The sequence below is a fragment of the Coenobita brevimanus genome, chromosome 7 (genome assembly GCF_032717465.1).
Source record: "Coenobita brevimanus isolate Jiangsu-jjx chromosome 7, ASM3271746v2, whole genome shotgun sequence".
Classification (NCBI taxonomy): domain Eukaryota; kingdom Metazoa; phylum Arthropoda; class Malacostraca; order Decapoda; family Coenobitidae; genus Coenobita; species Coenobita brevimanus.
In genome coordinates, this window is record NC_136960.1 from 18,319,546 (window position 1) to 18,332,698 (window position 13,153).

General features: G+C 42.1%; 1 protein-coding gene across 1 annotated transcript; it reads right to left on the reverse strand.

Moving 5' to 3' along the window:
- Positions 1-800: 800 nt before the first annotated feature.
- On the reverse strand, positions 801-1,190 carry LOC145403762 (uncharacterized). Its single transcript, XM_080275443.1, has one exon. The coding sequence runs from the start codon at positions 1,188-1,190 to the stop codon at positions 801-803; it is 390 nt and encodes a 129-aa protein (XP_080131569.1).
- Between the last annotated feature and the right edge of the window lie 11,963 nt (positions 1,191-13,153).

Consider the following 13,153-nt stretch of genomic DNA (forward strand, 5'->3'; position numbering starts at 1 on the left):
ATGCTTAGGGCTAGCTGCCAAAAACTGTGGGGTCGTAATGTCCGGGAACTCCATCAGGATCTTGGCATATTCGTTGTCAGATAAAGTTATAGAGCTGAGGCAGGGTGCAGGTAATCCAGTGTTAAATAAGGAGATAGATCTATATGTCTCTAAATGAACTAGAAGTTTCCTTTTCATGTCGACCAGCAGGGAGTGTGCTCAGCGGAAATCTGCCCCTAGCAGCGGTTGAGAGACATCGGCAACAGTAAAGGTCCACTTGAAATGATGGGAGTTAAAGTTTAGTGGAATGGTCCTATGTCCACGCGTTCTGATGTTGCTGCCATTAGCAGCAGTGAGGGTAGGACCTTTCACTTCAGACCGAGTATCAACACCTGAGGGAGGTAAAACACTAACCTCAGCCCCTGTGTCGACGAGATAACGTCGCCCTGAATGTCGATCCCAGACATAGAGGAGGTTATGTTTCTGGCCAGCCATAGCTGAGGCTACAGCTGGCTGGCTAAGTCGTTTCCCGGATGTGCACAAGGTGGTCGGCATCGACGAGCCTCAGAACCCCACTTCCGGTGATAGTAACACCACTTGTACTTGCTATTGTTTTTCTGGGATGGTGTCGCTGGTGTGGAAGTTGGAGTCGTCTGTACGGTTCGCCGGATTACCACAGTCACCTTGTCAACAGTGGCCCCACTCTGTTGTTTGACTACCCACAGCTTATCCGCTCGGGCTGCTAGCTGTCGTGGATTGGAAAAATCCTCATCTGCAAGCAGTAAGCAAATATCCTCAGGCATCTGCTCAAAGAAGATTTGTTAAAAAATGAGGAAGGTTGTGTGTCCATCCATCAAGGCAAGCATTTCGTCCATAAGTGCAGATGGCTTGCGGTCACCTAGGCCATTCATGTGCAAGAGTTTTGCCGCCCTGTCACGGTGACTGAGGCCGAAAGTGTTCAGTAGTAGTGTCTTGAGCCTTCCATACTTGTTGTCTTTCGGTGGGTGGTGGAGAACATCGATGATCCGCCCAGCGGTGTCTTGGTCCAGAGCACTGACTACGTAGTAATATTTGGTGGTATCAGTTGTTATTTGGCGAATGTGAAATTGGGCCTCGGCTTGCTCAAACCATACCTGGGGTTGGGACGTCCAGAAGTTGGGTAGTTTGAGTGAAACGGCATTTTGCTGGTCAAAGCTATCTCCTCCACGCATGGTGAAATCCAAATAGGCAGTTTGGATCGACGGGGTCACCAATGCAGCAGAAGGCTGGGTGTTCGAGTCACTCCGGGGTCACCAATGTAGCAGCTTAGGCGATTAGAAATGCTGGGCAGCAGAAATATAATTTATTCTTAAGTTACAAATCAGTGCTACAGATACAGAGTCACGAGTATATTATTGTGCCGACTGTGTGTGGCTGACTGACTCCCAGGTGGCTACATCCTGCCAGCTAACCAGTCGTTTAAGTGGTTCGGTGAAGCACTGAAGCACCATACTACAGCTTGACGACGGTTCGTAACCTGTGTGGTTCAACCCGCCACAATATATATATATATATATATATATATATATATATATATATATATATATATCTCCATCATCCATTCCTAAGTTGCCCCATGAGAAGCGTAGGAGCCCGGGGCTAGGCAGTTGGTCCTGACATTTAAGATGAGAGTGACCAACCTCACTCATCCCTGAGTGGCATTACGAGAGCAATAAACCCCAACCATCCCTTGGATATAAACTTTCACCAGCTCAATCCGACTGGAGCACAATAATTACCCACTAAACCACCAGGCGCCAAAATTTGGTCATATGGTTACCACCCAGCAGAGTTAATGGTTTCCTGGTGTACAGGAAACCATTTGGCTTGTCACTCATTGTAGAGTTACCCATAGGCAGAAGGAAGAGGATAGAATGAAGGAATGAAAGACAGAAGAGGGAGTGTAAAGTCACCCATAGGCAGAAGGACGAGGAAAGAATGAAGGAAAGAAAGATAGAAGAAGATGGGAGGAAAGAAGGATGGAGGAGAGGACAGGGCAGACATCCGAGAGCAGCACTACATTGAGGGAATGGATGTGATATATATATATATATATATATATATATAACGAACCCTGACGTATATGCTAGAAGGGGCCTCTTAGCAGAGGTGGGGAGGGAGAAGGAAAGGGTGGCAAACCGCTGGATAGAGTTAGGTTAGGCAGCCCCAAAAAGGGAAGACTCAGGGTCACCTGCAGGTCCTCTCTGCGACGCTCACTAGTGAGTGGGAGAGATTGCCTTCAGGCTAGGAGCACCCATGGGTTAGGCAGGCGGCCAGAATCACACACACCCACTGACTCCAAGATGGCTAGGATAAAATTTAAACACGATCTCCCTAACAGCAGAGAAACAAAACTCAAACTTTTAGAAATCGCTGCTCCCACATTGGCTAAGATCACAGCCATACACCCATGCAATGATGGGTTAATAATCACAACATCTGAAGACAAGGATATAGACCTCCTGCTACGACATGAAACGAGCACCCATTGGAGAAATTCAGGATTTACCCCTCTCATACCAACAGAACTGAGATGCAAGAGGACCATAATCTGCCACCGTCTAGATGACTTCATCCTCGAAAACGAAGAAGATGATATAAAAGAAGAACTCCAAAGGCTGCAGGACTGGGCAAAAATAGCCAAAATCACAAAATTTCCAAACAAAAACAACAAGAAAATAAACACACTGAAGGTGGAATTTGAGGAATTAAAAATGGCTGAAAAGGCAGAAGAAGGTCTCCTACTCTTCTTTATGTCTGTAGGAAGGAACCAGATCACTAGAGAGACCTATACCCCAATCATCATCTGCTTCAAGTGCTACCAGGTAGAGGATCACACAACCAAAGACTGCCCCAAGCCCAACGACTACAAGGCATGCTCAGAATGTGGATCACACGACCACACCTGGAGGCAATGCACAGCAAGAACAAAAAAATGCCTCAACTGTGGCGACAATTACCACACTCTTGCAATGAGATGGAAGATTAGGAAAGATGCAATAAAAGGAAAGGAAGAAGAAATCAAGAAGACAAACAAAACCAAGCAAAACAAAGTTTATGCTGACATTGCAAAGACAGCAGCTACACAAGCCACCAGCAACATCTCTGCCAACCCACTCTTTAGCAACAACAACACTTTAGCTAAATACATGATGTGCCTGTTCAATGCTCATCTGCAGAACGCCGTAGCACCTGGCACATTTAACCAAAAACTAAACTTATACCTTACAGCTAACAACCTGCCTACTATGAACTTCCCAGACGAACAGCCATCTGCAGCAATCATCAAAACTATTATGCCAGTCAGTGAAATTATGCAGGAAGCTGCCACCCAACAACCAGACAAAGAGAAGCTAAATACCTCTACCGAATCTGAGGAATCAGACTCATCATCCAATGCAGATGATGGCTCAGACACAGAAATCCCGGAAACAATCACAGGCGAAGCTGTTGCAGAACACCAGCAAGAACACATCCCGCCAATCTCAGAGCCACTTACACGACACACCAGATCCACAAATCCCACCCACCAACCAGAAAAGCGTCACGACCAGCAGCACTCAGAGACTAGGCAACTTGCCAATGCCATCAAGGAAAAAGCCAGTGAAGTGCTCAACCCTCCCACAGCAACAAATCAAGCTGCCAAAATCAAACACTTCTCTCAACCCCGAACAAAACGGCCCAAACACTAAGAATAATACAACATAATGTCCTCAACTGGAGGGGAAGGAAACACACCCTAAACAACACTTACACACACATAGACCCCCACATAATCCTTCTCAACAGCCATGGGGTTAAATCTGACGAACAGCTAAAAATTCCAGGGTACAGAGTTTACAAATCAAACAGACACGAAAGAATCACGGATGGGACAGCAACTGCAGTCAAGCACAACATACAACACAGAATACTTGACGACTTCCTCACCAACACGCAGTAGAAATACAAACTCAAACAGGAATCATCTTACTTGCCACAGATTACATCCCACCTAGCAGACCTTTCATACCCACGCCAGACTATATCACACTCTTTAGAAGAAACACACCAGTCTATCTATTTGGGGATCTAAACGCACACCACAGAACATTTGGATACAGAGACACAAATGTAGTAGGATCACAGTTACACCAACTAATTCTTGACAGAACAATACAATACATAGGACCACACTTCCCCACATTCCTCTCAGCCAACACTGCCATAACACCAGACATAATATTATCTACCTATAACACCTACCACAACATACATATCAAACAAGGACCCCTAACAACAAGCGATCATATTCCCATAATCGCAGACATCTCAACCTATCCATTCTATTCGCCTTGCAGGCCAAGACCAAACTTCACTGCTGCTGACTGGGAAAATTTTCAAAGACACATAGATACACACCTCCCTGACATAACACACCTACAATACGCCACACCCACTGAGCTGGACAACATAATACACTCATGGTACACCGTCATCAAGCAAGCCATAACACTACACATCCCAATAACACGAAATAAACCATTAGCAGGATACACACCAAGTCAAGAAACACAAAACATCATAGCACAATTCAATGCACTCAGACAACATGCACAGACAAACGGATGGACCAGACAACACTACACAACATATAAAGCACTGCAGCTCCAACTACACAGGACGTTACAAACAGAACACACAGAGACATGGGCAAACATAATGGAAAACCTCTCACACATATACAAGGAGCCAGAAATTTTTTGGAGGAAAATTAGGTCTCTATCTGGAAATAACAGCAACGAACCCCCTTACATATTCAACTCCCAGAATGAAAAAGTATACTCTAACCCTAGCAAAGAAGCCCTGCTTAAAGACATCTGGAAAGAGGTATTTACAGAGGATCAATCTAGGAGAGGGGCCCCCCCTCCCCCAGACAGAGCATACAGTAAATCAGTACCTCACAGTACACAAGGACAGAACCACACCATACAACACAGCAGACCCAACACGTCTAAATCAAACCTCATTCCTTACACGCCCAATCACAAACACAGAAATCACAAACATTATCAATAAAATGAAAAAGACATGCCCAGGCGAAAGTGGGCTCAATAAAACAATTTTAAAAAACCTCCCAGATTCAGCCATTCACCTACTAACCCACATACTAAATGCAACACTTTCAGCAGGATATTTCCCTACCAAATTTAAACACTCTACACTGAAATTCATTCCCAAAGCTGACAAAGATCCTCGCCACCCACAAAATCACAGACCAGTATCTCTTCTAGAAGTGTCTGGGAAAATCTTAGAGAGAGTAATCAACAACAGATTAAGAATACACACAGAAACAGAAGACATAAACAATCCCTATCAATACGGCTTCCGTATTGGTAGGAGCACAACACAAGCCCTGGCAATCATGAGTGAACAAATTGCCATCAACAAAGCAGACGGAGGACAATGCCATGTTGTACTAAGAGACATAACTAAAGCTTTTGACAAGGTCTGGCACCCAGGAATGAAGTACAGAATCTTGCACTTGGGACTCCCTGTCGTACTGGAGAAGATGCTCTGCAATTTCCTAGACGACAGGGGTGCAAGTGTGAGGGTTGGTTCATTCATGGGTGACAGATTCAGTCTCAGCTGTGGAGTCCCTCAGGGCAGTGTCCTATCCCCAACACTATTTATTTTATACACAAAAGATATTCCCCCTCCAGACAAAGGACTCAACATAATCTATGCTGATGATATTACACAAATCATCCCCTATAGGGGCAAATCAAAAAATATGATCAGCAGGCAAACCAAGGGAGAAATAGAATTAAATAATAACTTCGAAGAAAAATGGAAAATAAAAACTAACACGAACAAATTCACAGTGATAGCATTAGGTTCAGGACAAAACATCCCAATCAACGTCAAAAACGAACCCATAGAATTCAAAAACTCAGGGAAAATGTTGGGACTGAAAATCACCAAGAATGGATGCACTGATAACATCAAAGACAGAAAGGGCAAGGCCAACCACGCCCTATCTAAACTTTTCAGATTTCGGGACTTACCAATAAGAACAAAAATACACCTGATAAAAGCGCTTGTTCTTCCAGTATTAGACTACCCTCCAATTCCTATTCATACACTGAGTAAAACACAAGTACTACAACTTCAGAGAGTACAAAATAAAGCCATAAGATTTGCTACAAACACTAGATATCCTTACACACACAATACTCAAGAGCTACATGAAATGACCAACATAGAACCGATAAACGTACGCCTCCACAAACAAGCCAAGAAAATCTGGCGAAAAATAGAGGACAGAGACAGAGAAACTTTTAATAAACTGCAACAACAACTTGCAAACACTATAAACAGTAACAGAAACTTTCCCAGTAGGCTAAGCCTTCAACACCTAGAGCCACAACCCATTTACAGTTAGCTAGCTAGCCTCCAACACAACACACACACACACACACACACACACACACACACACACACACACACACACCAAAATAATAAATAGATAAATAAATAAGATAAAATAAAATAAATAAATAAAATAATAATAGTAATAATCAATAAAAATAAAATGAAAAGAATAAAAATAAATAAATAAAGAAACCAAATAAACTCAAAAATAATAACAATAAATAAATAAATAAACAAACAAATTAAACAAAAATATAAATAAATAAATAAATAAACACATAAATTCATAATCAAACAAAACATAGAGACAATGAACAAAAACACAAAAGACAGCAAGGTGGTCAGCCCACCAACTGTTATTCTCGGACTTTCCTTCTGTTTTTCTCACTATTTCCTTGCTCCTCTCCTCCTTATTTCCCCCCTCTAATATATATATATATATATATATATTGTTACATAGCCTATGATTTCATCATCCTTTGTATAATTCTAACGTACAGTATGCTGCATGTTTGATCACGATTCGCCTCGTGGCTTCCATAGTGACCAAGCTTCCGTGTTCTACCTCACTCCCCCCTTCTCCTCCCTTATAGTAGAGTAAGTCGTTCTTTCTGTTGTTCAGAGCAGGAGTGTCAACTCTTTGTCCCCTGTGGCTTCATTGGCGCGTCCTTCTTACAAGTTGTATCAAGCTCTGCCGGCCCCTATATAATGAGCTCAGTCTCTGCATTAATTGCCACTTAGATCTACTCCTCATTTTGTTCACATCTCTGTCCTCCCCTGTACAGTTGTTATTATTTTTGTGAGTGCTCAGGAAGTCTCCAACCATCTAGCTGCTGTGTAATTTGAGTATAAGTGTTATTACATTTTTTCTTGTACTGTGTAGCATGGGGTGTTGATTCGTAGGCCTGGTGGGTTTTTGTGATTCATGTGGGCCTGGTGAGGTTTTTGTGATTCATGTGGAGTTTTTGATGTCAGCCATTATTAATAATATTTTGTATCTGTAATAATATATCTTGCATTAACTGAGCATTATCCGGTTTTCTTATTTTATCAGGGCTGACTTAGATAAATTTACTCTTGGTAATTTCGTGTTAATAGAGGCTATTGCAGTTAACCATATATTTAACCTGTTTTTGCCATTACATTATCCTTATGAGTCCTGAATGTTTAGTTGTTAGTTCGAGCATTAAACTTTAACTCGTAATTTTACCTAACTCTTTTGTTTAGAACCTGGAACTTTGCGGGACAGTAGTGATTTTGGTGTTCTCACTTGAAGTGTTCATTATCTATCTCTGTTCCGTAACAACATATATATCAACATATATATATATATATATATATATATATATATATATATATATATATATATATATATATATATATATACTCCTTTTCTTAATGCATTATCCACGATCACAGGTTATTACTCTGTACGTTACCCACAGTCCTCCACCTCAATGCTTGGAAAAGCAAAACAAAACTTTAAGTGCTGGCGTCTGTAGTTCCTCGTTATTTTGGCCTGGATACTCTCTGGCTGTTTCTTTTAGCGGTGTGTGTGCAACGTTTTTTTTTTTTTTTTTTTTTTTTTTTTTTATAGTCCAGCCCTTCCTTCAACGTTAACATTTTCAGTGGGTAAGGAACACTTCACCTCATTTGTATGGTAGTTCTTTTTGTCGTCTAATCATTCTAGCATATAATCTCAACCCTCTTTTGGGAGATCTCTTGTTGGATATGGTTTACTAGAGGCTTTTGTTCATCTCTTCACTGAAATAACGCCTTGTATAATGACAAACGATTTACTCAGTGTAGAAAACAGCCATTGTATTAATGAAGCTGGGAACACTATGGGCATCCCTGTCAGCGAGAGCTTGCACAGTCTTCTCTCTCTCTCTCTCTCTCTCTCTCTCTCTCCTTTTATCATCATCATCACCAGGAACATAAGATAGTTTATCTGATTTTCTTTCATCATCATCATCATCACAACCACCACCACCACCACTAACATACTGCAGTCTACTTCATCATTATCATCACTAACACAGTCTAATTTCATCTGTCTCCTCAGCTGGATTTTTGCCATTTTTTACTGCCATCTTCGTCATCCTGTCGCCATCATCGTCAGTATTTTCCTGGGTGTCCCCCCCTCCTCTTCTTTTTGCTACATCTTATTTCTCCTTTTATCTGAGAGAGAGAGAGAGAGAGAGAGAGAGTCTTGGGTCGGGGTGTCCTTTGAAGTTACAACAAGGCAGCTAAATATTCTCTGAGGCTTTCATTGTTGCTGGATTCATCACACTACCATTTCTTCAACACTCCTTACTATGCCCTCACCCTCTTCCCTTCCTCTTGAACTTGCAGCTACGAGATGGAAAATGCGTATAAGGTAATCTTTGTGAATTTAAATATTTGATTGTCCTGCTCTGATGAACTGGATACGTATTTGGGATGAAGTGAGACTTTGTTGACCATGAATACTCTTATAGCGAACGAGGAGCTATATGAGGAAATGGAGTGAGAGATTCTGCAAAAAGGGGCATGACTGGTCGAGGAATCAAAGTTCGAGAAAGGAAAAGATGGAATGAAAAGTTGCTAAAATTACGAGTAGTAAGGGAGAGTGATGTGTCGTGTTGGAAGAAGAAAAACGGGAATGAGTGGATGGAGAGATATAATTGAGGATTCTAAAATAAGTGCTGGTGTTTTCTAAAAGGAGCAATCGTTACTGAGCAGGGTGAGAGTGCCTGGAGGTGTGGCGAGGTCAACTCTTCCAGGATGCGGCACCAAACAACAGGCAAATATATACATAAACAGCAGTCTTGGTAGCAGAGACAAATGTGTGAAGTCCGAGTTACCGGTCTTAAACGAGGCGCTAGGTGGAGGGCTGGGCGTCTCGGCAGACACTATTTTATGGAGATTTCCACGCCGTTTAAAGTAACGATCCATCGGTAGTTTTAAAGATTAAGGCTCTAAGCAACACTTACAGAAATAATTAATCAATAGTTTTATAGACTGAAACGTTGCTTAAAGAAATTATTCATCAGTAGTTCTAAAGAATAAAACTCTTGGTAAAACAGTGGATCCGTCATTCAGTAATCTGGTGATCTTGAGGTGCTCCAGCTCAGCAGAAGGAACTGGGAGTGTCATTAGGGCTTTGCGGTTGCTTACCTCGATCTAACAGTGTTGTAGAGGAAAAGAGGGAGGGGGGGCCACTATCAGAATATTTAGAAGTTAGGGAGTCGCTATGATTGAAAGTTTGAAAACCACTGTTCTATCCCATTCCCTAAAATTCTCTCTCCTTTCTTTTGTTCTTTTTTCCTCCTTTCCCCTCCATCCCATGCCCTCCCTTGATCCCTCCATGCTTCTGTTGCATTTCCTTCTTTCCTTCTTTGTCTTTCTCTACCATTCTATCCCATACCCGTGCATCCTTCCCTCCCCGTCTCTTGTCTGTCTATTCTCCTACCCTGTTTCTTCATTTCACACCTTAGTCCTAATATCCCATTTCTTCCTTCGTCCTCTTTATCTCTTGCCTTCTCCATCCCGCTTTCCCATTCCCTCCCCCGTCCATCCTTCTACTTTATACCTTTATTTCCCTCCAGTCCTCTGTCCCAGTCCTACCTTTCCAGCTTCCTCCACCATCATCCCTCTCACATCATTTTTTCCCGTCAGTATCATTAGGTCCAGTTCGCCTTGGATGACCCCACCACCTTACTAACAACAGGTGTTAAGTCCTCCAGCATACCATTCACTTGGCCTGTGTTTAAACTAGTGACGTTTACTGTTTGTTAGTGTACTCTAACACCCTGCTTACTTCTCTCTCTCTCTCACACACACACACACACACACACACACACACACACACACACACACGTACTCCCCTCCACGTCACTGTGCATCAAGATGAACACACCACCAATTAGGCTCCAACACCAACTACCCATCCATCTTAATTTGTGGTGGAGATCTTGGGGGGTCGGGAGGGGAAGGGGAGGGGCGCAAGATCAGTGGGGGACTGACGGAGCCCGGGCACGCTGGAGGAGAGGGGATGGAGAGATGAGTGAGGAAAGATAGAGAAATTACGGGACTCAGTGAAGATAGGTAAGGAGGAGAAAGAGCAGTTGATGAGACGGGGAATGAAAGGGAGTAACGAGGATGAATATCGAGAAAAAAGCATGAATACAGAGGAATGGAGAGGACTGAAGGTGAGAACTGATGGGAAGAAAATTAGTGAGAAAATACAGATAATTAAAGAAGAAAATGGATGAAGAAGTGCGATGGGTGAGAGGGGAGAGAGGGACTGGAAAGGAAAGTAAGAATGGATGACAGAGGAAGGGGGAAAGGAGGGAGGACAGATTAAAATACAGTATTATAAAGAAATCGCATTAAATGAGAGTGAAAGACGGATGACAAGCAAATGAAGAACCCTGGCAAATCAAATAAAAAAAAAAAGACGGATAATGAGGAGTGATGGGACGGACTGTAATGAACATTAAACCCTTCAATTAAGAGGCGTGTTATCCAGTTTATTTTACAATCTCCACATGATTTTATTCAGCGTAGGTAAGACTTCTTGTGCTGAAGGGGTTAACTAAAGCTCTTTATACATCCTCAATTTCAAAAAATCTCTACGAAGAAGAATGAAAGCGTCATAAATTTGTAAGAATTAAATATAAGATATATCACCTTTTGAAGGAGTTAAAGCCTTACGTCAGTCTTGAACGTAATATTCCAAGCGTATACCTAACTATCTATCTATGTGTTAATATATCTATCTCACTGAAAGAAATATATTGTTATTTTCTGGGAGACGGTGGTAGGGCATAAGGAAGTGAGGTGGAGTTTACCTAATTCTTGACGCTCAGTCGGACTTGTCAACTTTATTTATATTTCAAGTTTCATAATAATCACCCAGTTGTTTTCGAGGAGTTTGATAGCAGACATCTAATTCTAACTTATACCTACTCAAGTGTCTCTGTATGCTGAGCTTAAAGTTCCATAAAAGCGACCCACGACAGACGAAAAATACGTTGAATATCTCTGCATGATGTGAGTGTATGATCATGGGAAAATTATACTTTTTTATGTTTTCTGAAGGTTGAGTGTGAAAAACAGCAAAAAATGGCTTTCGCGCACAAGACAAGGCTACCTTTGTGTAGAATATATTGCAAATGATTATCACCAGTTCTTTTGACCATCACTTAGCTTATTGTCACTGTGTTTCCTGGAGCCAGTAAATCAGACTATATATCCCAAACACGGTCAAACTCACTCAGCCTTATTATGTGTCCTAGGGGGCCGTCACAGCCTCTACACCACACATCATCATCAACCACCAATGCCTCCCAGGTTCACCACCACTTATTATCCCAGTCACCGATATGGTAGAATTAAGAAGGCTGGGTACAAACCGAGATAACGAAGGACATAATAGACCATTAACACATATATGGTAATATGGTGGTATTACGAAGGACATAATAGACCATTAACACATATATGGTAATATGGTGGTAAGCTCCCTCCTCCACCTTCGCTGGCGCACGCTCCCTCCCTTTTTCCCCTACACCGCTCTTTCATCCTTTATTCTCAAGACATTCCTCCAACAAACTCACTTCTCTTACATTTTCTAGCCCATTTTTTCCCCTTTCGGTACCCTTCCTCCCTCACGCTTTCCTGTTGTACATCATATTTCAGTGATGCTTCCTCTTCAGAGATAAATAGGTGGATTAATATAATAATGATTAGATGTGTCGACGGACTGATCAGATACTCCAACACGAAGGAAGCCAGGTAAAGTGAGCATCAGCAGGCAGTAACAGTAATAGTTATAACCTTCCCGCCTCACCACATTACCTCAACATGTATAAAGGTTAAATTTATGTCTATTGACCGCAAAAGCGTCAACAAAGCAGGTGGTATATTTTCGCTAAGTGACAATCTCCCCCTAGAACACTACCCTAACAATCTTTTACATCCAGGCTTCCAATTCAACAACTCGGACAATACCTTCAACAACCACAACAAAAACACAAGCACCACAGGTCACTCCCATGTTTACAAACTGCCCACCACCTGACGCCAACATCGCCACAACAACCTATCCCTTTACGAGAATGGCTACCCGTCCGTCACAGAATTTTGTGAATGCAGCATCCTCAGGCGGAAAGACATAATACTGCAGCTATTATATACGTTGTGATGTGGATAATAGCGCTATAAAGGATACAATAACCACGAAGATTACCACCATCCATGGACTCCTGCCTTATCTGGTATAAAAGTGCATTCAGCACAGCGTTCGTGGCTAAGCAGCAAGCAATAACCATTTTAGTGCAATCGTAAAACCTGCCACTAACATATCTGGTTTGGGACACACGTTTTGACCTGTAGAGTTGGAATTAAATTTTTAATGGTTTCATTCACCTGTCGATGAACGGAACAGCAGCATCTCGTTTTAACACACGCTTTGATAGGTGCCTGGTGCCAGAATCTGCCGGTCCCAACCAAACAGATTTCTAAATGCGTGTCTGTTCGTTAAATATACTTCCTTCTAAGGACACCAGGCCTTTCCTCATGTGTACCTGCAATTACCTTTCCCTCGATCTTCTTCTTCTTCAACCCTTCACCTCACTCCTTTTGTCTCACATTCTCTCCAAGTCAGTGTCTGACTCTCTGTATAACTGAACCATTCGTTTTTGGTATTCACTGGGTTAAAAATATTCCTTGCACC

Coding starts and splice junctions, on each gene's coding strand:
- LOC145403762 (XM_080275443.1), bottom strand. CDS start 1,190: ATGCGTGGAGGAGATAGCTTTGACCAGCAAAATGCCGTTTCACTCAAA.